Below are 22198 nucleotides of genomic sequence, written 5' to 3'. Positions count from 1 at the left end.
GAAAGGGTTGCTTTGTTTTTGCGTGGATTCCCTGCCTGCCCTGCTAGTCTGCTCACCTGCTGGTCTGTCTTCATGAGAGAGGCCCCGGCCTCCACGATGTAGTGGCAGATGGTGCGCTGGCCCAGGGCTGCGGCCTGGTGCAGACAGGTCTCCCCGCTGGGGGAACAGGGGCTGGCTGTGGACCCCATCCAGTCCTCTGAGCCCTCCTGTCTCCCGAAGGCCATCAGAAAGGGCAGGAAGTTCAGGGTCCTGGGGCAAGGGGGGGGGTGGCCCAGAGGATGACAGATGTGGCCAGGAAGGGTTTATGGGCTCTGACAGGACCGAATGGGAGGGGCTAGATAAAGACAGGGCGGTTTCCAGGGTAACTGGGGTCCTGCACTGCCCACATACTCACTTTTCCTCCACAGCATCAAGGATCTCTGTGGGGGCTGGAGAAGGGGAAGGGGGAGGGGGAGGTCAGAGAGGCCTGGCAGCCTCTCCCTCCTCCCAGGGGCCCCAGTGGCACAGCTCACCGTGGTCCAACAGGTAGCGGACCACTTCCTTGCTGCCGGTGCTGACGGCGTGGTGCAGGAGCGTGCGGCTCCGCTCGTCTCGGTGCATGAGGTCACCTCCGGCTCGGTGCAGCTCCTGGAGCTGGGGGCAGGAGGCAGAGCAGGGCTGGGGCCCCTCAGGGCCACCCTCCTTCCAGCCACAGAAACGCCCCCCAACTCACACAGGCCCTAGGCTCCCTAGGGGCCTCTGGGGGTCTTTCTGGAGCGCAGGAGAGACACGATGGGCTTCTCTCACCCCAGGTACCCCTGGACGCCCCGGGAGCACTGATGACCGAGCCTTGGAGCCTGCGGTTCCTCTAAGGCTCGATCCTTTCTGAGCACCAGGGACAGGCAGAATGAGCCAGGAAGCCCGTATGCAGGGACACCGATTGTGGGCTGGACAGGGATGGGGGGCAGGGCTGACTGGGACAACCACACGGAGGCCCCACAGAGGCCCAGGTGATGACAGATGACCACACCTCAACAGATTAGCTCTTGGCCCAGCCCAGAGGCCCCACTCCCCAGGGCCTGAGGGGGCTGCCAAGGGGAAGAAGCCCGAGCCTGGCACTAGTACCTTACAGAAATCGTTCCTCCTGGCAGCCTCGATCAGCTCTTCACCTGCACAGAACATCTGCCTGTTACACTCTGGCGCTGGACGCCTAGGCATGTGTCGGTGTGTGAACATACGTCTGAGGCACTATTGTGCAGAGAAGTGGGCCTGTCGGGGCACGTGTGCCAAGGGCTGCGGGCTCATGGTGACACGGCTGTGTTCTTGTGAGGCTGCGTATGGGCTCCACCCCACCCGACCCCACCCCACCGAGCCTCAGTCCTAGGACCAGGGAGGAAGCAGGGGCCCTGCAGGGAGAGGCCTCACCTGTAGGGGGTGCAGCATCCCCTGGCAGTGACCTGCAAACAGAGCAGGATGAGACGTGGCAGGGCTATGGGTGACATGGCTACAGCACAGGCCCAGCTTGTCGCCCTCCCCAGCCCCAACCGGGGGCGCCCTCTGTCCTTTCAACAGTTTATTGAGCGCCTCCTATGCGTCAAGTGCGGTTCTGGGCACTGGTAATACAGCAGTGAACACGACGGGTAGAGAACTTGCTCTCAGGGAGCTTACATTCTAGTCAGAGAGACAAACAAGTAAACAAATAAATAAGGTATTTTGAAACAGCAGCAAGTGCTACGAAGAATAGGAGACAGGGTAGTGTGATTGATTGAACAGCAACTTCAGGTGGGCTCCTGGGAGACTCCTCTGAGGAGGAAACACCCAAGCTGAGATATGAATGGAGGGGCAGCTCTGTGAAGATTGGGCAGGCAAGGACAAGTCCAGAGGTGGGCACACTTGTGCCTTAAAGAACCGAGAGGCGAGTGGGGCTGGACTGTGGTGATGGAGCAGGGAGGGCGCTGGTGGGGTCAGAGACCACCAGGCTCAGGCTGCATGGGATGAAGTGACCAGGTACGCGGGGGAGGGCACATTGACCGCAGGGTGCTGGGGAAGGTGGTTCCAGGCTGGGGGGAGAGAGCAGGAGGCCAGGGGCACCGTGGTGTGCTCAGACGCAGGCAGGGAGCAGCCAGGGAGGGAGCCCAGGTCTTTGGCCCGCGCAGCAGAGCGGACGGTGGGGTGGAGGGCTGGCTGGCTGGCTGGGTTCAGCTTGCTGCCTGTGGGTCAGTGGGGTGGGGCCGGTGGGGACCGCAGGCAGCTGGAGTGCGTCTGGCGCTCAGGGAAGCGGCTGGGGTGGAAGACAGGACTTGAGGAGCTTCTGGCTTCCGGGTGGGATTTAGAGCCAGGGGACTGGCTGAGGCCTGGAACTCACCGGGGCCTGGGTGAGCAGGGCGAGGTGGGGAGAGGGGAAGAGGGGGTTGGGAGGTCGGGTCGGGCAGACGCCCCCAGCAGCTCAGGGTCCAGGATATAAATCTCATCCTGTGCGATCTCGGTCACGTAGTTGAGGTGTTCCTGCGGGTGGGGAGGTCAGGGCCGAGGGTCAGGGCCCTGCAGGGTGGCCGGGGGGCGGGGGGGGGGCGGTGAAGGGGCTGCCAGGCCAGCAGACCTGGAGAAGCCTCTGCTGTGGGCAGGAACACTGACAGGAGGCAGGTGGGCCGGTGGCCCTGCCAGTCCCGTCCCCTCCCCCATTCTCCTCTCCTCTCCTGCCACCCAAGCCCAGCCCCTAACTTCCGCACAGCGGGCCCACCAGCTGGCCAGCCCCTTCCCACTGCTAAGCGTTTACCCAGGTGACCAGGCCTCTGGCCAGAAGTGCCTTTTCTTCTGTGTCTGGATGGATGACAGCTGTGCTGTGAAGGCCGCCCCCACCCCACCCCAACCTGGAGAGCTCTGTCCGGGTTACACGGGCTCCCTTCTCCCGTCAGCACCATCCCTGTGCACGGCTCAACCGCGGACACTATGGGACGCAAGGACGGCTGTGCCCGGCTGTGGAGGGTGGCCTAGCAGGACAGGGGACACTGGGGCCCCGGAGCCAGCGGCAGACGGAGCAGGATGGTGAGTGCTCACCTGGGCCCTGTCGATCCTGTAGAAGCGGCTAGCAGTGGTGGCTGTGGGGAGAGAGGTGGCTGAGGAAGGGGGCCCTTGTCCAGGCCTAGGTCTTCTGCCGCCCCACCTAGGACCTCCCAGGGAGGGGGCAGGACACGGCCTGGGACCGCCCTGAGCTGGCCCTTGGGGGCCACTCACCATCCAGGAAGCACCACTTGGGGGAGAGTCTCTGGCACGTCGGGGACTTGGCTCCAGCATCTTCGGGCTCCTGTCGAGAGAAGCAGAGGCCGGGGCTGGGGGCGACCAGAACCTGGGGCAGGAGGGGGCAGCCCGGGCAGGCCCCAGACCTGCTCCTCACCTGCCGGAGCCTCTCGATGTGGGCGCGGCACAGCTCCAGGTCGCTGTCTCCCGGGACCACCACGGTGCCCAACGGCACGGCTGGAGGACAGAGCGGCCGTAAGCAGCCGGCTGCCCCCAACCACCCTGCCCTCAGGTGACCCAGCGCTCCTCAGCGCCCCCAGCCGCGCTCGCCACTCACAGGCCTCTTTGAGCTGCTCCTTGTCATAGTGCAACGCCTCGTAGTCGTGCATGCTGACCCTGCTCACCTGGACCCGCAGCTGCTCCGGCACCGGCTGCTGGCTGCGGGCGGGGCGACCACACAGCACTCGGCGAGGGCTCCGCCTGGGCTGCCAGTCCCCGCCAGGCACCGAGCCACGTGCCCCACCCAGCTGCCCCGGGGGACTGTGAGCCTCCTTTCCAGATGGGGAAACTGAGGCTGGGGAGGGGCATACTCGCTGTGCAGGGGGGCGGCGCTCCGCCGCTTGGCCTTCTGCACCATGGTGGCCTGGTTGCGCAGGGAGATGCGGATGCGTGAGGCTGCGAGCTTGCAGGGCTCACCATCCACCTGCACTGGGATGGCCTTGGACGTGGTGAGCAGCACCTCTCGGCACTGTGTCAGCCGCTCGCCGTGCCCACCCACCTGCAGTGCTGCCTGTGGGCGCGAGAGGCTCAGGGCAGGGGCCAGGGGGTGGCAGGACCTCAAGCTCCGCTTTTCCCAGGGATGCTCTGGCCAAAGTGAGAGTGACCCCCCCACCCCCCCGTGGAGAGCAGACGGAAGGTGAGACCCCAGCCAGAGAAGGAGGTGAGGGTCAACTCTCCTGTCCTGGCCAATGAAAGGAAGTATGGTGACTGCCCCCCCACCCCCACTTCCATCTCGGGGCCAGGCTCCGGGGCACTGTGGGGACAGGGCCGGGGCAAAGCAGGGCCAGGGCTCTAGACGGGCCCCGTGCTGGCCCACTCACCAGGGATGTCATGGTAAAGCCAATAACCTCGAGGTAGCCATCATCGTGCCGCTGGGGCTCGAAGTCATGGTGCTCCCCAGGGTGGCCCCAGGGCATGGTGCCCGCACAGTACCTGGAGAGGAGGGCACCACAATGGGCTTCAGAGGACGGGCGTGCAGGACAGAGGCAGTAGGGCCCACACAGAGCCCTTCCCTCCTCACCTGGGGATGTTCAGGAAAACAATGCACTGGGGTTTCAGGTCCTGAATCTTGGGGGTCAGGTCAGTCCCGTCACACTGGAGGCGGGAACGGCGGAGGGTGTAGAGGGTATACGTACCCAGGTGGTCTCCCTCCCGCTGGGCCTGCCCACCCTGCCTGCCAGCATGGCCCACTCACCACCACGCGGATGTGCTTGGCCAAGTCCTTGGAGCTGCCCATCAGGAAGTCGGAGAAGGCTGTCTGTGGGAGACAAGGGCGTCACCATCTGGTGACAGGTAATTTCCTTCACCGCTGCCACGCAGGGGTCCTGCGGCCTGGTAGACACAGGTGGGCAGGGGGCACAGGCGGTAGAACAGGTGGGCATGGGAATGGTGGGGCGTAGCTGGCGGACCCCAGACTCACCCCGGCGTAGAACATCTTATTCCGAAAGCGGCTGTTGAATTTCTCTGGGTTGGCCTCTGGGTGGTGACAAGAAATAGGGGACAGTCAGTTGTTCTGAGCCTGCTGGGGCTTCCCAGGCTGGGGTCAAGAGGGAGGGTTGAGAACGAACGCCTTTTACTGGGAAGGGCAAGGTCTGGTCCTCTCGGGGACCCCCTCCTGTATCCCTCCCTCCCCAGCCTCCCCAGGTCTCCTCAGCAAAAGTTTGCCAACCTCGAGACTCGTGAAACTCCAGGGTGACGTGGGCATCAAAGCCCAGGCTGAAGTAGTTGTTGAAGACATCCAGTGGCAGCTGGAGAAAGGCCAGGGACCCGGCATGAGGGCTGGCTGGCTCAGCCCCCGCGTTTTCAGGCCTTTCCCACACAGTCACGTCCACCAGACAGCTCTGCCCCCAGCCCACCGGCCTCGGCCCTGCCATCTGAGCTCCCGGGCTAAGTGCCCCGCGCACAAGGGCACCTCGTGCCCTGCTGGCCCTCTCTTCCCACAGCCCTCCCCCGTGACGGGCTGTGTTCTGCAGGAGCCCCCCAAGAGCCGGGACTTGGTTTTGCTCGCTGCTGAGAACAGACGGTGCCCGGCAGTAGCAGGTTCTCAGTAAATACGTGCTGAGTGGCTGAGTGACAGCTACCTCATGAGGTGAGTACCGTTACTCCCTCTTCCCGTGAAGAGGCCGAAGTCCGGAGACACCAAGAGTCAGCCCGGGTCCCAGGATCCCAGACACCCCCGGCCCCGCCCCGGCCGACCCGGCCCCGCCCCGGCCGACCCACCCGGTCGGTGGCCCCCTCATCTCGCTCCTCAGGCCCCGCCTCGGGGTTGGGCTCCGCACGGAGGTCCCAGCGGTCCAGCTGCACCACGTTGCCCTCCTCTACGTGGGAGAGGATCTTGGACACGGGCTCATCGGTGTAGCCCTGGGGGGAGGCAGGAACTGAGCCCCTCCGGGGTCTGGGCCTTCCCCGCCACCCCGCCCTCCCCAGCTCCCTGCCCTGTGGGCGCTCACCCCACCCCAGTTGAGGGTGCGGGCCAAGTCGTTGCCGGTGCCCAGGGGCAGGATGGCGACGGGCGGCGGTGGTTTTAAGCGCAGCTGGTCCAGGGTGGAGAGGATCCAGCCCACCTGCAGCAGGCAGAGCACGAGAGGCCAGGTCAGAGCGCGAGGCTCAGGGCGGGCCGGGCCGGGAGGGGCAGGAGCACTCACCGTGCCATCGCCCCCGCAGGCCAGGATCCGCAGGTTGTGCACCCGGCGGTACATCTCCAGTCTGGGGTCAGGAGACAGGAACGGGGTCAGGGTCCGAGTGCTGTACCCCGAGCGCCAGGCGAGCCCCCACCACCATCCCCACGAGAGCCCTGGCAAGTACTTACGCCTCCTTGGGCCCTCCCTGGCTCAGGTCAAAGACTTGCCGGGGATTGAGATACCAGAGGAAGGACTGGATGATCTTGGCGCCCTGTGGGAGACCAGGAGCCGACAGGGATGGGGCGGCGGGGGGCAGGGGGGGGAGGCAGTCAGGGGTGGCGGGCTGAGGTGGGGAGAAGCGTGGGGAGAAGGGTGGGAACTGTGGGAACAAGGCCCAGGCAGGGGCAAAGGGTGGAGACAGAATTGGATTTTCTCAGCGTCCCTGGGAAAGAGGAATGGGGCAGAAGCTGCAACAGAACCTGGGAACAGCTGCTGCGGGGAGGGGCGTGAGCTTGACCCCATCCCTCCCCCGAGGCGCTCAGTGGAGAGGGCAGGCTGTGGGTACCTGGTTGCCCCCACTCTTCGGGTTCACGAACACCAGCAGGGGCTTCATGAGGGGGGACGGGGTGGGCCTGATGATGAAGGGTCTCCAGCGGCCCTCCTTGGAGACACAGAGAGCCCATAAGGCTCTCTCCTGTCCTGGCAGACCCCGCCCCCATTCTCAGCAGTGCCCCTGGGTGCCCCCTTGAGTATCACACCGGGTCACACCTCAGTGGGCCTGGCCATAGAGAGGCACCTCGGATCTGACCTCTCACCCTCCTCAGGGCCGCAGAGCCCAAACTGACCCACTGATGGCCGAGCTGGCAGCATCAGCCCAGGGGGCTCAGCATCCCAAAACACAGGCCCTTCTCTCCTGCTCCCCTCCAGCTGCCCACCTGGTCCCGGGTCTAACCTCAGGCCCTTTCTTGCTAGATTTCCTCTTGAAAGATGCCCTCTTTTTCTTCTTGCTTGCCTTGAGGGTATTCTGCAAGGGAAGCAAGGATGTTGGTGACAAGGTGGGTGGGCCCCGGGTGGCTGGCAGACCCTAGGTGTGTGCGGGGGTCAAGGGTGCGGCCAGGACTCACCTGGGGCCTCCGGGCACGGAGGATCCAGGTGGGTGGGATGACCACGGCGGCGTGGACCCCCAGGGAGCATGGCTCCTCGATCTGCTGCAGCATGAAGCAGGACACCTTGCTGTGGTACTAGAGGGGGTTGGTTGGCATGGCTGAGCCGGACCCAGCGGAGACCTGGGACCCCCAACCCAGCGCAGCCCGGGGGACAGCCTGCAGGTAGGGCGAGCAGCACTCACTGCTTGCTTGCACCAGGAGCAGCTGATGGCCACGATCTCCTTGCTGTGGAAGGTGAACTTCTGCTGGAAGCCCTAGGGCGCACAGGGTGATGAGGGCACCTGGGACCCGGCCTGGAGCAGCAGACCCAGCCCCTTTCTGGTGCCAACCTTTCTCCACCCAGGGCAATGGAGCACATTTTTAAAAAATAAAAGAACTGTAAAATGAGTCCCTAGGGTAGGGAGGGAGGCCGAGCCAGGTGCCCACAACTCTCTGAAGTTAACTGCGTGATCTGCTGGAAAGGGGTCCACAGCTAACTCCTGCCTGATTCCAATCCCTCCTTCCTGACCCAGGCCCGCCAGGCCCGCCAGTGCACTCTGAAAGTTCTTTATAGTACTGATCACATTCATTCCTGTTCATTCCACACACGTTCCTCGCGGGCCTGCTGTGTGCCCCACAACTGCTGGATACTGAGTGGACGGAGGAAAGAGGGACCTCTCAGAGCCTGAACTTACTGAGGGAGCAGACAAGCAGCAGACAATAAATAAGTCAACGACACCACAACCACTGTGGACTGTGCTCCGGAAGCGCCCTGCAGCCTGTCTGGGAGCCGCATCCTCCTCCAGGAGGACAGGGACCCGCTACCCAGCTCCGTGCTTGCCACCCAGCAGGCCCTAAACGTGCATCTGCTGAGTTAATGAGTGAAAAAGTCTATATGCTTCTCAAAGGGCTCACTCACGACTTCAGAGCAGTCCAGAGACACTGCTCTAGAAGAAGGCTTTCCTCCCTGCTCTCCTGCTCCGCCCAGGGACCTGGCTGTTTTGGAACTGACTGGGCACTGCAGCCAGGCTGAGAGTGAGCCCTGGGACCACGGTCAGTGATGGACGGGCCACACGAGTCTCAGGGGCCGTAGGGCCTGGGGCCAAGGGGCAGCAGGCTGGCCAACTTCCTTGGGCAGGGCCTCACCTTCCCACAGTGCCGACACTTGCCATCCTGACGTCGCCTGTGTACCCAGTGGTGCCGCACAAAGGTTGGCTGGCAGAGGAGAGAAGCGTCACTGGAGTAAGTGAGGGGTGGAAGCTTTGAACGTGGCCTGTGCCCTTCAATATATCAACAGTGAGGGGCAGGGGCTGCAGGACGCTCTCTGCAGTCCTGTGTGTAAGTGAGAAGGGGCTGAAGACTTCTCCCCGTGGCCCGGAGGTCGGGGCTCAGAGGAAGTACAGAGAGAATTGGGAGGCACAAGAGGTAGGCAGTGCCCTACCCCCTCTGCAGGCAGGGCCAGCCAGGCCTTCCTCTTTGAGACCCTCGGAGCCTCAGCCCTGTACCTCCCTGGGCCCCAGAGCCGCCTAGAAGGAGCTGAGCCCCTGGTGACACTCTGAAGACACTGCAGAGGGGTCCACTCAGGAAACCTGGGGCCCTAACTACCCTGGGCACTTACCTCACGGACGTTCCTGGAGCCTGATTCACGGAAGGATGGCTTACAGCGGAAGTTTATCTGTGAAACATAAAATGATCACCAAAACGTCAGAACCTCCCTTCGTGGGGTCAGGCATATGGCCACCCCTTCAGGAAAGTGTCACTCAGAGGCATCCTTGCAAGGCAGGGATAGCCCCCAATCATCCTGGGAGCCCTGAGAACGTGAGACACCTCTTCTCAGAAGTCCTCCTGCATCCCTGCTCCTCTGCACTAGCCAGAAGGAGTCTTTCCTTCCTCTGCCCAGTGTTCTGGGATGAGGGAGACAGCAAGCTCTGTATCCATCTCCCCCACTAAAACAGCACCAAGGCTTACCCCTCCTATACCTTTCCTTACCCTCCAGCACTCCCAACTCAGGCACATGCAGGCAACCCAGTCCTTGCTTGCTGACTGGTCCCTGGAGATTGTTAGCTCATTTGTGAAATCCTGGTTTGATTTTCACCTTAGGGGGTGGTGTGATGGGTCTATAGTACCTGGGGCTACACTGGTTTCTCTTTTCCTAACTGTCTCTGCTTCAGCCTTAGCAGAATTGTAGGGAAACCTCACACTACGAGTTGGGGGGTAGGGGAAGCAGTCCACGTTAGCCTTGTTCATGCCATTCCTAGTCCTACGGGATTTCTCTTATGCTGGTCTGGGTTTCTGCTGCCAGGGGAGCCCTGATGGGCCATGGCAGCCCTCCCACCCTCAGCCTGGACCCACCCGCCCAGCATTCCTTCTCCCTCCCTCCCTGGAAGCACGCAGCCCAGACGTGCCCCCAGCTGCAGACACACGGTGGACAGTGGTCCTTGGGGAAAGGTCTTTACAGTGGCAGCGTGGAGGGGACAGAGCCAGGCCTCAGGGCCACACAGGACTGGCCCTGACACAGCTGAGTTTCACAGCTTCAGCAAGGCATGGCCCCGTCTAAGTGTTAGTTTGGGAACTGATAAAATGGTGTCTCGGTCATCGTTCATTACTTCATCTGGCTGAGTAATAGTCTACGAGCCCCACTCTGTGCCAGGCTTGCTCTGGGCGGTGGGGTCACAGTAACAAATAAAGCGGGGGAGCCAGGATGCAAATGCAGGCGTTTCAGCTCCTGGGTCCTTGGCTCTTCACCACTATGCACACTGGGGTACCCCCGGCAGGTGATGTTTGTGTAACGGGAAAATGCGTGTACAGATACACACGTGTGTGCACTGGGAGGGCTTTAGCACCCAAAGGGGAGGGGCCGGAGAGCCTGAGCAACCACACTCACCTTCTCTAGCTGTTCAATGCAGGGGGTGTGCACCACAATCTTGCACGCTGCACACTTCCTCCGGGACACTGATTTCTGCTGCAGGAAAGAGAGGGCCCCTGAGGCACCAAGTAACTCCATCCAGGATGCTACCCCAGGGCAGGCAGAGAACTCCTCGCACCTGCCCCAGCACAGCCTGCCCACTGTGTGCACCGGGAAGCCCCAGCACTGGCATCAGGACACAGCCCCGTTCCTCTCACCATCCTCGGGCAGCCCACCGCAGGGGCGCTTAGGTGAGAGCCTTGTGTCCACCTTCCCCGGGAAGGGCAGCAGCCTGTCAGGCCCGCGGGAGCCGGCCTACAGGCTTCTAGACCTGGCTCCACCACCAGGGGGCAGTGTGCTGCACAGAGCTCACTCACCAGCATCTTGGCTACACAGTACTGCTCTCCAACATAGCAGAAGTCCCCAGACACGTGGGTCTCAAACCAGATGTGCTCCCCATACGTCGCCGACTCCTAGACCACAGGATGAGCACGCTTAGCGCACCCCTGCCCTGCCCAACCAACCCTCCCTCTCCCAATACAAACCTGCTCCAGCTGCCACCATCTACTTTGCTCCATCCTGTTTTCCCCACTGTCCCTTGGCTTTAGGGCTTGGCTCAAACGTGGCCACGCCAGGTCTGCCCTGACCCCATAGGCCCATGGGCTCTTCTCACAGCTGCCCACAGTACCCCCAACCCGACTGCTCCCGTGGCCCTGAGCCCGGCGGGGACTGGTCCTCATTTGCCCCTTGCAGCTCCCGGCCACTCACGCTCCAGTCCACAGTGCTCCGGATCTGCCGCTCAGGCTCACTGCGCGGGGCCCCGGGAGCAGGAGGAGGGGGTGCCAGGTGCTGGAGGCCTGACTTGGTGATGGCTTTCCTACAGAAAAGGAGATAGCTGAGGCTAGCTGAGCACTCGGCGACTCTGCTTCCTTCCCCTCAGCTGGGATCTTTGCCCTCACCGTGACCTCAACACCGGCTCAAGACAGGGACGGCGACAGGGAGGGCAGAGGATGCCCTAAGGCAGCCCAAGACTCTGAGAGGATCCCCGAGGAGACTGAGCCCTCCTCAGAGTCCTGCTGGCTTCCGAGCATGGCTCAGAGCTCTTCCCGAGCCGGGGGCCCTCAAGCCAGCCCACGGAGGCCACTCGCCCCGCTGGCTGCAGCTATACCTACGCAAGCAGGGCACTCCAGGTCTGGGGTCCGGCTGACTTGCGCCGCAGGGCTACCTGGCGTCTGCGGGACAGCGGGCGCACGCAGGCAGGCATCCCGGGGCCAGCTGCGGTGCCCGAGGCTCTTCGGCCCCCCAGGCTGAGGTGCTGGCCTGAGGGCCGCTGCTGGCTGAGGGGCTGGTAGTAACCGTGCAGGCCCCAGAGGGCGCGGTCTTTCACCACGTCAGCGGGCAGCAGGTGGGAGGAGGCCCGGCGCCGGCGCCAGCGGGGAATGGGCAGCAGGGGCAGGGCTCCCCAATGCGGGGATGGCCCCGGTCTCTTGGTGCCTGGCTGGGTGGCCAATGACGCAACTGTCACATCCTCCTCCTGGACCCCCTCCTCCTCATCCATGCCCACGAGCCCGGCCAACAGCAGGGGTGCGCCCAGACACGGGGCCCCAACAGCGGCAGGCTGCAGCTGCAGGGCGGGCACCTCATCCACGATGAAGCGGGGGTTGCAGGCGGGGGGCGCAGTGCTGGAGCGTCGGCGGCTGGAGCGCGGGGCCCCCACCCCGCAGCCCAGGAGGCAGCCCTGGAGCTGTGCACTGGAGCGGCGCCGCTGGACCAGCGAGGAGGAGGCCTGCCCTGCAGGCGAGCGGCGCCGGGCCTTGCCCGTGGGCAGCCCCACGCCACCGGGCCGCCTCTGCCCCTCTCCAGGGCCTGACGCCTTCCGCTGGAAGTGTCTCCTAAAGAAGGTCTCCATGGCAGGGGCAGGCGGGTGGCTGTTGGGTAGAGACCGGGAGCATCAGGAGCTGGGCCAGGCCATGGCGCATCCTGTGCCTGGGAGCCCCATCACAGCCTCTGCCCTTTGACCAGAGAAGGGACACTTGGGAGGCATGGGGGGGGGGGTGGTGCGTATGTGGCCTCTCAGCTCCGTAAACGGGGTGCCTGAGGGTGCCAGAGGATCCAGCAGGGAGCCTGCACTCATCGCTGTTGGACGCACTAGCGCTCTTCCCAGTTCCGTCCCTGTGCGGCCCCAGGAGTACTGGGTAGGAGGGGCTGCCAGCTACCCATCTGGGTTCCCCTGTCCAGGCACCATGATCCACCAAGCTCTGGCCTAAAGGACTTCAAGTCCCTTGCCTGAAGCTGATGGAAAAGAAAAGAAAACGGAAGGTGGAAGCCTGGAGCCGACCTAGACAGACTGAAGGGCTGAGGGCAAGGCTTTTCCTCTCCTTAGGCCTTTGTTTTGCCACCAACACAGGGCAGGTTAGGCTTAGGTGTCCCCTCCTGGAACATGGCACAAACCAAACCATGGTAAGAAACTGAGGCTCTCTGAAGAGAAATGCAGTCCTGATACGACCCCCTGACTTGCGGTCAGGCTGACAGTGGCACTAGAAATGGAGAGGATCTGACGTCTGCCTTGGGGATTGAAGGCCCCGGGGAACTAAGGCCCCCCGAAAACCGGAGAGGCAGCTGCACAGGGAGAGAAGCCACCAGGGGGACTTTGTGTGGGAAGCCACAAGAGCCAAGAGAGTGCCTCTGGGCTCTGGGTGTGTGTGTGCTCTTGCTCTGAGGGGCTGACAGTAAGAACTTTCCTGGTCTTACCTTTCTGAAGAGGCACAGTACGGACATTCCATGTGAGAAAGTGCTGGATGATGTCGGAAAACCCTTCCAGCTCTGCTGCTGAGGAAGCCCATGAACTGCACCTTGACCTGGGGGCCAATGCTCGAAGCCCAAATGCTGAGAATTCCAGACACTAAGCTACCCAGAGCTCCCTCCTGCAGGAGCCTCGGGGACCACCCTTGCTCAAGCCATCCTCCCTTGACCTGGTCTGAACACAGGCTCCGCTTCCTTTGCCAGCTCACCTACCCCCTGCCGCCCCTTCTGCACAGGTGGCTGGGAGCCCCTGCGCCCTCACCTCCCCCTAACAGTGCGGGAGGGGCAGAAAGCCTGGTATGCTTCAGGGGGGCAACGCCTCCAGAATTCCCAGGGACACCTGTGTCCTGCCATCAAGTACTTTCCTGGGCCCTGGCAGCCACAGGGAGGTCTGAGTCATGGCCATGGGACACCTGCCTGGGGCTGACAGGAGAGATACTTCTGCTAGCTGAGGGCCTCTGAGAGAGTGTGGGAGCCCTGGACAAAAGGTGGAAGATGATGGGTTTGAGGAATCAGGGCTGGGCTGCATGTCCAGCGCCTACTCCTCCCATCCACCACCCCCACCCTTGATTTGCTACTGCCCTGTGGGTCCGGGCAGGCAGCGTCGGGCAGGGCCCTGGATGGCTGTGGAGGTACTGACATGGAGGCACCCATGCCTGGGGAAGCAGTGCTCGGGTCTGCCCAGCTCCGGCTCTCTGCCTCTTACAGTCCGCCAGCCTCTGCAGGTGACAGGGAGAAAGGCAGGAGAGCTCTTGGCTTCCTCCTAAAGTCAATGCCATCACGGCTTATGTTTACTGAGTGCCCACCTGTAACAGGCATGGTTCTAAGCCCTCTGCAAACATGTGTACCATTTTATAAACCACAGCACCCTAGGGACTTCCCTGGTGGCGCAGTGGTTAAGAACCCGCCTGCCAATGCAGGAGACATGGGTTCGAGCCCCGGTCTGGGAAGATCCCACATGCCGCGGAGCAACTAAGCCCCTGCACCACAACTACTGAGGCTGTGCTCTAGAGCCCACATGCCACAACTACTGAGCCTGCGCGCCTAGAGCCCGTGCTCCGCAACAAGAGAAGCCATCGCAATGAGAAGCTCGTGCACCACAACAAAGAGTAGCCCCCGCTCGCCACAACTAGAGAACGCCACGCACAGCAACGAAGACCCGATGCAGCCAAAAATAAATAAATAAATAAATAAAATTTAAATAAATAAACACAGCACCCTAAAGAATAGATACTGTATCATGCCCCGTTCCTCATGGGAGACTGAGGAGGTAACTCCCCCAAAGTGCACAACTAGTCTGTGCGGAGCCACTGCCGGAACCTGCCTCTACCTGAACCCCAAAGCCCACACCCCAGAGATGCGGCAGAGTGCAGGGTCTTCCCTGATGGGCCACGAGCTGGGACTAAGGTGGGATGGGGGGGGAGGGAAGGGAGCCATAATAAGGACAGTAGCAGTCCCATTTACCCATCACCTACTATGCGACAGGCCCTGGGCTAAGTGCGTTCGTTTATCATCGCGTTTGATCCTCACTACCACCACCTCCTGAGGCAGGCAGGATCGATGGCTCCATTACAGAGATGAGGAAACAGGCTTGACGAGGTGCAGTAACATGCTCCAAGATCACTCGGCTGGTCAGCGGCAGGACTGGGACCTGAACCCAGGGCTGGCTGACGCAGGGTCTGCTCTGCACCCAGGAAGGGGAGTCCAAAGGCCCAGCTGCCCACTGCCCCAGGGCACCGGCTTGCCAGCACTGCCCCAGGGTGTCAGCTTTCCCTGCCCGCCTGGTCAGGCCGCCCTGTGACAGCTGCCCAGCCCGGAGGAGATTAGTCAGCCAAACACACCGCCCGATGTGAGTTTCACCCAGAAAACAAAAGGCCACAGTCACTGGGGAGGGGGGGGAGGTGCGGCAGTTGCTCGCTGGGTGGCAGTGAGGCTGGACCCTGCCTGCTGCCCCAGACCCACAACAAGAGGCGCCGGGAGGATGAGGTCGCCCGCACATCCGCCTCATGACACGGGGGCGACTTACAGGTGCTCCCCTACTGCGTTCGAGCCCACACACTGCCCCGGGGTCTCCTCAGGGGCCTGATGGTGCAGTCAGTGTGAGCGGGGGCGGGGCAGGCTAGGCCAGCCTGGCCTCGTGTGGCCATGTGCAAAGCCCCTCCCTCACGGGCCTCAGTCTCCTTGTTGGTCCAAGGAGGCAGTCAGCTGGCTGACCTGACACCCTATGACAAGCTCGCCTCTAAGGCACCCACTCCTCTACGCTCCCAACACCCCCTCCCCCCAGGCCCCATGCTTCCTGTTCCTCCCATCTCCATAGAAACCTCTGTCCTCTGGTCAGCAGTGGCCTGACTCCTGACTTCCTATCTCTGCTGAGGCTTCTCCTGGGTCTGCTCAGAAGCCCAGCCTGGTCTCAGGCCTGTCCCAGCCTTTCCTCTGCCTGGGCGTGGAGCTTCTCCCCACAGCACAGCTCCGAGCGGCAGCTTCTTGTCACCTCACGCTCTGTCACCTTCCACATACCACACGGTACATGTAAAGGTCACCGGAGGAAGCCCCACAGGGCTCTAACACCAACAGCAGAGCACAAATGGCTGTCCCTCAGCCTCCCGGTGGGGGACCTGGGGTAATCCTGTCACACCCGAAGGGGGCAGAGTGGGAAAGGACTCACGGGCCCCGTCAACTGGCTGCTGGGAGCCTGGGGAGGACAAAGGATGCTACGGGGAGACATGCACAGTGGTGGCTGGCCATGCACCCCTGGTGAACAGCACCGAGTGGGGCTGCAGGTGGCCAAGCTAAGGCAGCTGCCGGGGGCGAGCGGACACGAGTGCCCCAGCTTCATCGGCGACTGGCTAGGAAGGACAGGACCCCTGGCCTCCCAGCCAGACTGTCTCACACCCTATGTTAGCTTCAAGTGGAAAAGCCCGTGAGCCCTGGCATCCTATATCTGCCATTGCTTTCCCGGGCTGATCAACTAACCTTTCCGAGTCTCAATTTTCTTATCTGCAAAATGGGGATGCAACGACCTAGTTTAGGAGGTTTGACATAAGGGAGGTTCGGATGAGATAATGGTAGAAAGTACCTGATGCGGCTGGCAGAGAGGAGAGGCAGGGCAGGGCCTACGCCTACGGCAGACGCCAGGGCGTGTGGATAGTGCCACCTCCTGGGGTCTGTCTCTGCCCACGGTGGGGGTGGGAACCCGGAAGGGAAAGCTGGAGTTCCCAGGACGGCCAACCCCCACCCCCTGAGGAACAGAGCCTGGCAGCCAGAGCCGCCTGGGTGTCTGCTCCTGCTGTGATGAACGCCCTCTGCCCCTGGCACCAGGCCTGGCCCCCGGGGACCCCTCTGCTTCCAGAGGTGCTCGCACAGGCCGCGCTGTGGGATTCGGCCAGAGTGCCTGTTCCACGCTGTGGACGGGCCCCTCACACCCCTCTTCCCGGTGCAGGCTGGGAATGGTGCAATGCGGCCCCCTTTCCAGCAGCCCCAGAGCCGGGGCCTGGAGCTGCTTCCCCAGGGTCTGCTGCTCAGAAGCCACCTCTGGCTGCTTTGCTCCCACGGCCCTGAGGTTGAGGTCGGAGGGAAGGAGACGGGGACGGCTGGAAAGGGGGCCTGCCCGGGGCTGGTGTGTCAGGGTTCCCAGGTCTCTGTTCACTAAAAGGATCCTGCCAAAACCAAACCAAACCAAACCAAACCAGAACGCACAGGGGGGAGAGGTGGGCCAGGGCTGCATGGCAAAGGAGGCGACCAGGCCAGTCATGTTTACCTCAACAGGGTTCTGCCCTGGCTCGGGCACAGGAGCTCAGACAGGAGCTCGGTCGGCCTACGCTTTGCCGGTCCCTTTCCATCAGCTTCAGGAGCCTCGACTGGGGATGGTGGTGCCCGGGCCCACCCTGATCCACCCCTCCCCAGGCCCACCCAGACAGATCCAAGAGGGAGGAAGCAGAAGGCAAGGAAGGGTTGAGGCGAGCCCCTTTGACCTGATCTGGAAGGCAGGGCGGCAGGCAGGAGGTGGGCCAGCGGGCAGGGGCTGGGGTCCCGGGGGGGGGGCAGGCGACCCCCCGGCTCTGGCTCCAGCTCCGGGCCAGCCTCCGGCTGAGCAAGTCCTAGTTTGGGGAGTGAGCTGCTGTGGCTGCTCCCCTGCCCCCTCCCCCTTGCCACCCTCCTCCCCCACGCCTGAGACGGCCGTTATGAAAATAACCCGATCGGTAAGCGACTGCACTTCCTCTCCCAGCAGTGCAAGCAGGCGGCAGTGGGCGGGAGGCGGGCGGGCACACACACGCGCACGAGCCTTGCCTCCTGGCTTCTCTTCCCGAAGTCCCCAGAGGCCGCTGAGCAACAGCTCAGGAGCCTCCCCTCCACCTGGCCCCCGGCACAGCTCAGCCCCTGCCTCAGCTCCGGGAGGGTTGCGGGGAGAAGAGGCGGGTCACCCTACACCCTCTCGCACCCACTGGACAGGTTTTCCGGGGTCTGGGGAAAGCATCTGAGACAGCTAAGCACCGGCTTCGGACAAAATAACCACAAAAATAAGTATCTATGGAGTGTTTCACAACTTACTAAGCACTTTTTCACAAGCATTGCCGGACAGGAGGCTTGTAATTCCCCTGTGCAAGTGGCATTTCGCTCCCAGCTGAACCCCCAGGGCACCTGAGGCTCATGGAGGCCCGTGACTGCCCACAGCTCAGAAGTGGCTGAGCGGAGCCTCCTGATCCTGGGTTTCCCAGCCCTGCCAAGGGGGCCTGTCAGATCCAGAAGAAAGCCAGCCCATGTCACACCCATCCTGCCTAGAACGCCACCCCTCCGTTAACACTCCTAGCCCCTAGGATCTAGAGTGGCAGCTCTCAAACATCCTGGTCCCAGGACCCCCTTACACTCTTAAAAATTATTGAAGCTCCCCAAACGGTTTTGTTTATGGGGGTTATAGCTATTAACATTGACCACATTAGAAACTAAAACTGAGAAATATTTAAAATACTATTTATTCATTTGTTGAAAAACAATAAACCCAGTAACTGTTAACATATAACATACTTTTATGAAAAATAAACTGTATCTTCTAAAACAAAAATGTAGTGAGAAGGGTGGCATGTTTTTATTTTTGCAAATTTCTCATGTCTCGCTTAATAGAAGACAGCTAGATTCTAATATCTGCCTCTGCAGTCAATCTGTTGTGATATGTTGTTTTGGTTGAAGTACATGAAGAAACTTCTGCCTCACACTGACAATTAGTTAGAAAAGGAAGGAATATCTTAATAGCCTTTTCACGCAATTATGGATATTCTCTGCTACTACACCAAAATATGACAAGTGGTAGTTTCTTAAAGGTTAGTGGCTACGTGGGATCTGAACTTTTCACTGGTCTGTCTTGCATTCTGAATTTTGAAACATCAAGCATAGGTCATTGGAAAATACTGGTTTACTGAGTTAGGCAGATCTCCACACACTGGAACAAAGTTTCTGAAATTCTAATTTTCACTCAAATTTTATCAATAGCAACAAATTTTATCAATAGCAACAAATACTGATACTGTTTTTGAAGTGACAAGCTCACTTCATTTTTGAGAAAACGTCTGCTAAATATCCAAATCTGAAGAGTTCTGTCTGCCCTCAGGTGTTCTTTCAAGTTTAAATGGTGTTCCTTAAAAAAAAAAAAAAAAGTGACAAGTAGGGCTCGCAACTCAGTCACAAAAGTGCTTTTTCAAGACAGCCATCATAGTTTGGTTTGCAGCAAAAGTGCCGTATGTATATTTCACATTTCTTCACACAGAACTTTTAAAAAAGCGTACTCAAGGATCTAGGCTTTAGAAAATTAATATATTTACTGCATTTTTGTTGTTGTGAGTGTGAAGAATACAATGGCTACAAGTTTAGGTTGGGGCCACTGCCTTTGTCTGTGCCAAGGCTCCAGTAGTTTTACCCACCGTTGCTTTTACACAATGAGTACAAATATCAACACAGTGAGAAGGACACAAACTAGGGCAGCTCTGAAAGTATTATTACGAAAACAGTTTTGACCTCAACCATCCCCTGAAAGGGTCAAGGGCAACCCCAGGACCATACTTTGGGAACCACTGATTTAGAATGAATTCTAAATCCTCTAGCCTAGCAAACGTGGTTTCTGCAATGTGGCACTAACTCAGCTTCCTATGCCTTGATACAACACTTGGTGCTAACCAACGCAACTTATTCTCTGCCCCCTAATCTGGCTGAGCCCAAGCTCACTGCTGTGCCCTTGCACATGGCAGACCTTCTGCCTGGAATACCGGCCTCCTTCCTCACCTCGTATCAAAATCCCACCTGCTCACAGCTGCCCCAGCCAAGAGTACCTCACTCCCACTGATGACTCCACACCACCCATCTGGCTCCTCTGCCATGGGACCCCTGGAAGTCCTGATTCTCTCAAGTCCATATGCCTCGTTCCTCCCACCCACCAGACGAGCTCCTGTGGGGCCAGGGGCCAGATCTAGTGCCTCTGGGCAGCCCAGCACGGTGTCTGGCAGTGGGTCCAGTGTTTACTGCTGATCGGCTGAGGAGGAAGGAACACGGAATTCCGTCGGGGAGGGACCAGAGCCGTAAGGGGGAGAGAAGGGCTTCCTCCACCTCGGGTACCGCACCCGAGGGCTGACCACAAGGCCCAGGCTACTTCTCTTTGCTGGGCACAGGGGGATGGCAGCAGCCTTTGTTTTAGCAGTTGCCTTCCTCTCCTCTCCAGAGGACCCAGAGAGTGACAGCTGAGGCTCCTTTCCGGGCTGGGTGCCACTGCCCACTCCACGTTCTCCAAGGCTTTCCTTATGAAACCTGGCAACAGGGTTTGGTGACATGAAGTCACAAGGTGAAGATGTGGGCAAGGAGGGGAGAGGAGTGGCTGCCTCAGATGCCGGGGCGGGGGGGGGGGGCAGGGCAGGACCCCAGCTCTGAGCTCCTTGCTGAAACATCCCCAGTCTCTCTCTCCTTCTATCCTGAGTCCCTGTCTCAGGGTCTGGCTCCTGGTAGGCCCTGGAGAAATGTTTGTGGAATTAATGACTGACTCATGCCTTTAGAGCCTCCCCTCCAAACCATCCTCCCACTGCCACCAGAGTTCATCCTTAAGTGTCCATGTATCCTTCAATGGCTCTCTACTGTCAGGGAACAGAATGCAAAGACCTGGGCCTGGCAGTCAACAGGCTTCTCGGCCTCCTCTCCCATCTCGCTTTCATACTTTTTACATTTTACTTGACAAGTACATAACTCACTCTGTGCCAGACACCGTCCTAAGTGTTTTACAAATACTAACTCGTTTCATTTCATAAAAAGTAATAGTAGTACTATCCCCATTTTACACATCAGAAAACCGAGGCACAAAGAGATTAAACAACTTGCTTGTGATCACGCAGCTAGTAAGTGGCAGAGCTGGGATTCCAACCTAGGAGTCTGCTCCGGGTCTATGCTCTCAACCCCTCACTCTACCTCTAGATGCTCCTGTCAAGCAATGCACAGGGGCCTCTTCCTGCCTGTGTGCGTGGCACCTGACAGTCTCTCTGCCTGGAACACCATCTCTTCTTCTGCTCAGTGAACGCTCCTTCATCTTTTTCCTCTCATCTTTTCAGAGCTGGCTCAGGTATCGGCTCTGCTGGAAAGTTCTCCCCAGCCTCCTCTCCCGGGCGTTAGCTGCTCCCACACTCAGGCCCTCTCTTGGTTGTTCTGGGCCATCAGCGCTGGTTTGCAGCTTGGTATCCCCCACCAGACCGTGCGCCCCTGGGACCATGTGTTACTCGTAATTGCATCCCCAGGGTCTAGAAGTGCTGGATGTGGTTTGAAGAGTGAATGGAGGGACAAGTGAATGGCCCAGGCTCAGCCTCAAGGATCATGCTGAGAGCAAAGGGCTTTGGGCCAGCGCAGTGACCCAGTGGCTGGCCAGTTCTGGAGGCCTTCCTGCCAGCCTTGGGTGGACAAATTGCTGGTGTGGGCTGAGCTCCTGTGTCTCAGAGGCACACAGTGAAATCGATCCCTGATGGGAATGCCGATATGTCTCCCTCTGAGTCTCCCAACACCTCGCTGGGAGCGTTACGAAGCCCCTGCTGGCCCCCACGTCCCTCTTCTCCTGTGACTGGTCCCTCCTGTTGCCTTCTCCTGTGTCTGCAGCAGGCTCCATTCCCCATCTGCCAGGAGCAGCATTCCCCCTTATCCCTCATTCAAAATTTAACTCCCCCTCTGACTCTTCTGACCAAGTTGCTCCCTCCTCCATCTACTAGATCTTCTTAGAATCAGCTGTCAGCCCCCAGGGCCCCACTCGGCCTCCCGAGCTTCGTGCACTCCACACAGGGTTTTTTTTCCCTGCCTCGAAGACAGAAAATGTGCCTCCAATCTCCCTGAGAGGTCACAGGGGTCAAAGGTGCTTTCCGAGGATTTGGACTCAAAGGTCCTCTGACCGGCTATGCAACCTCAAGCTGAGTCTCTTACCCTGGCTGGGCCTCAATTTCCTCATCGGATTAATGGGGATAATACCACCTTGCCTTCCTCATGGGATATTGCAGGCTTGAAAGAGAAAGTGTTCATGGTAACCCATTCCTCGGTTTACTAAAACTTTAAAGACAGAAAAATAACTCCAGAGGCCTAAAAATTAGGACAACCACTTTGGTGCACAATTTGCCTACAACTATCTAAGCTGAAGATACACTGCTCTGTAACCACGCACTGGTGGACAGAACACACGAGGAGCCGTGTCCCAGCACAGTCTCTGAAGGATTACTTGCAACGGCAAAAAAACTACCAACAACCTAAATGTCCGTCAACAGTCACAAAAAGGAATGGTATATGGCAGTTAAAATGGCTCCACACTAGTGCTCATGTTTCAAGACAATTAAATCTCTAAAACAACATGGAGGGAAAAACCTAAATTCAGAATACGTACAATACACCATTTAACTCAAGGGCAAAGCCATACAAAACAGTACTGTGGGGCTTCCCTGGTGGTGCAGTGGTTGAGAATCTGCCTGCCAATGCAGGGGACACGGGTTCGAGCCCTGGTCTGGGAAGATCCCACATGCCGCAGAGCAACTGGGCCCGTGAGCCACAGTTACTGAGCCTGCGCGTCTGGAGCCTGTGCTCCGCAACAAGAGAGGCCGCGATAGTGAGAGGCCCGCGCACCGCGATGAAGAGTGGCCCCCGCTTGCTGCAACTAGAGAAAGCCCTCGCACAGAAACGAAGACCCAACACAGCCATAAATAAATAAATAAAATAAATTTAAAATCTCTTTAAAA

At 59.8% G+C, this 22198-nt stretch overlaps 1 protein-coding gene across 5 annotated transcripts in view; it reads right to left on the bottom strand.

Annotated features, from left to right (window-relative positions):
* DGKZ (diacylglycerol kinase zeta) overlaps nucleotides 1–22198 on the bottom strand; it is a 30708-nt gene that overhangs the window by 979 nt on the left and 7531 nt on the right. The window contains exons 1-31 of one of the 5 annotated variants that reach the window (XM_068554344.1): nucleotides 16940–17092; nucleotides 11339–12094; nucleotides 10935–11043; nucleotides 10544–10639; nucleotides 10146–10223; nucleotides 8880–8936; nucleotides 8408–8476; nucleotides 7465–7536; nucleotides 7241–7357; nucleotides 7069–7140; nucleotides 6682–6777; nucleotides 6305–6387; nucleotides 6141–6201; nucleotides 5946–6059; nucleotides 5716–5856; nucleotides 5165–5243; nucleotides 4916–4971; nucleotides 4691–4753; nucleotides 4517–4590; nucleotides 4317–4428; nucleotides 3807–4006; nucleotides 3554–3654; nucleotides 3374–3453; nucleotides 3214–3283; nucleotides 3037–3077; nucleotides 2345–2484; nucleotides 1405–1436; nucleotides 1105–1148; nucleotides 513–633; nucleotides 395–428; nucleotides 57–156 (exon numbers count right to left, since the gene is read on the bottom strand). In XM_068554344.1, the coding sequence (XP_068410445.1) occupies nucleotides 57–156; nucleotides 395–428; nucleotides 513–633; nucleotides 1105–1148; nucleotides 1405–1436; nucleotides 2345–2484; nucleotides 3037–3077; nucleotides 3214–3283; nucleotides 3374–3453; nucleotides 3554–3654; nucleotides 3807–4006; nucleotides 4317–4428; nucleotides 4517–4590; nucleotides 4691–4753; nucleotides 4916–4971; nucleotides 5165–5243; nucleotides 5716–5856; nucleotides 5946–6059; nucleotides 6141–6201; nucleotides 6305–6387; nucleotides 6682–6777; nucleotides 7069–7140; nucleotides 7241–7357; nucleotides 7465–7536; nucleotides 8408–8476; nucleotides 8880–8936; nucleotides 10146–10223; nucleotides 10544–10639; nucleotides 10935–11043; nucleotides 11339–12075 (3249 nt within the window). In that variant the 5' untranslated portion in view covers nucleotides 12076–12094; nucleotides 16940–17092. Of the gene's footprint in view, nucleotides 1–56; nucleotides 157–394; nucleotides 429–512; nucleotides 634–1104; nucleotides 1149–1404; nucleotides 1437–1671; nucleotides 2261–2344; nucleotides 2485–3036; nucleotides 3078–3213; nucleotides 3284–3373; nucleotides 3454–3553; nucleotides 3655–3806; nucleotides 4007–4316; nucleotides 4429–4516; nucleotides 4591–4690; nucleotides 4754–4915; nucleotides 4972–5164; nucleotides 5244–5715; nucleotides 5857–5945; nucleotides 6060–6140; nucleotides 6202–6304; nucleotides 6388–6681; nucleotides 6778–7068; nucleotides 7141–7240; nucleotides 7358–7464; nucleotides 7537–8407; nucleotides 8477–8879; nucleotides 8937–10145; nucleotides 10224–10543; nucleotides 10640–10934; nucleotides 11044–11338; nucleotides 12095–16939; nucleotides 17093–22198 lie in introns of those variants that run through there. The other 4 variants (XM_068554343.1, XM_068554346.1, XM_068554347.1 and 1 more) reach the window with 4 other exon arrangements.

This window comes from Eschrichtius robustus, chromosome 11 (genome assembly GCF_028021215.1).
Source record: "Eschrichtius robustus isolate mEscRob2 chromosome 11, mEscRob2.pri, whole genome shotgun sequence".
In the NCBI taxonomy this organism is placed as follows: Eukaryota; Metazoa; Chordata; class Mammalia; order Artiodactyla; family Eschrichtiidae; genus Eschrichtius; species Eschrichtius robustus.
The sequence above is the reverse complement of the archived record's forward strand: the minus strand, read 5'-3'. Positions and strand labels throughout refer to the sequence as shown.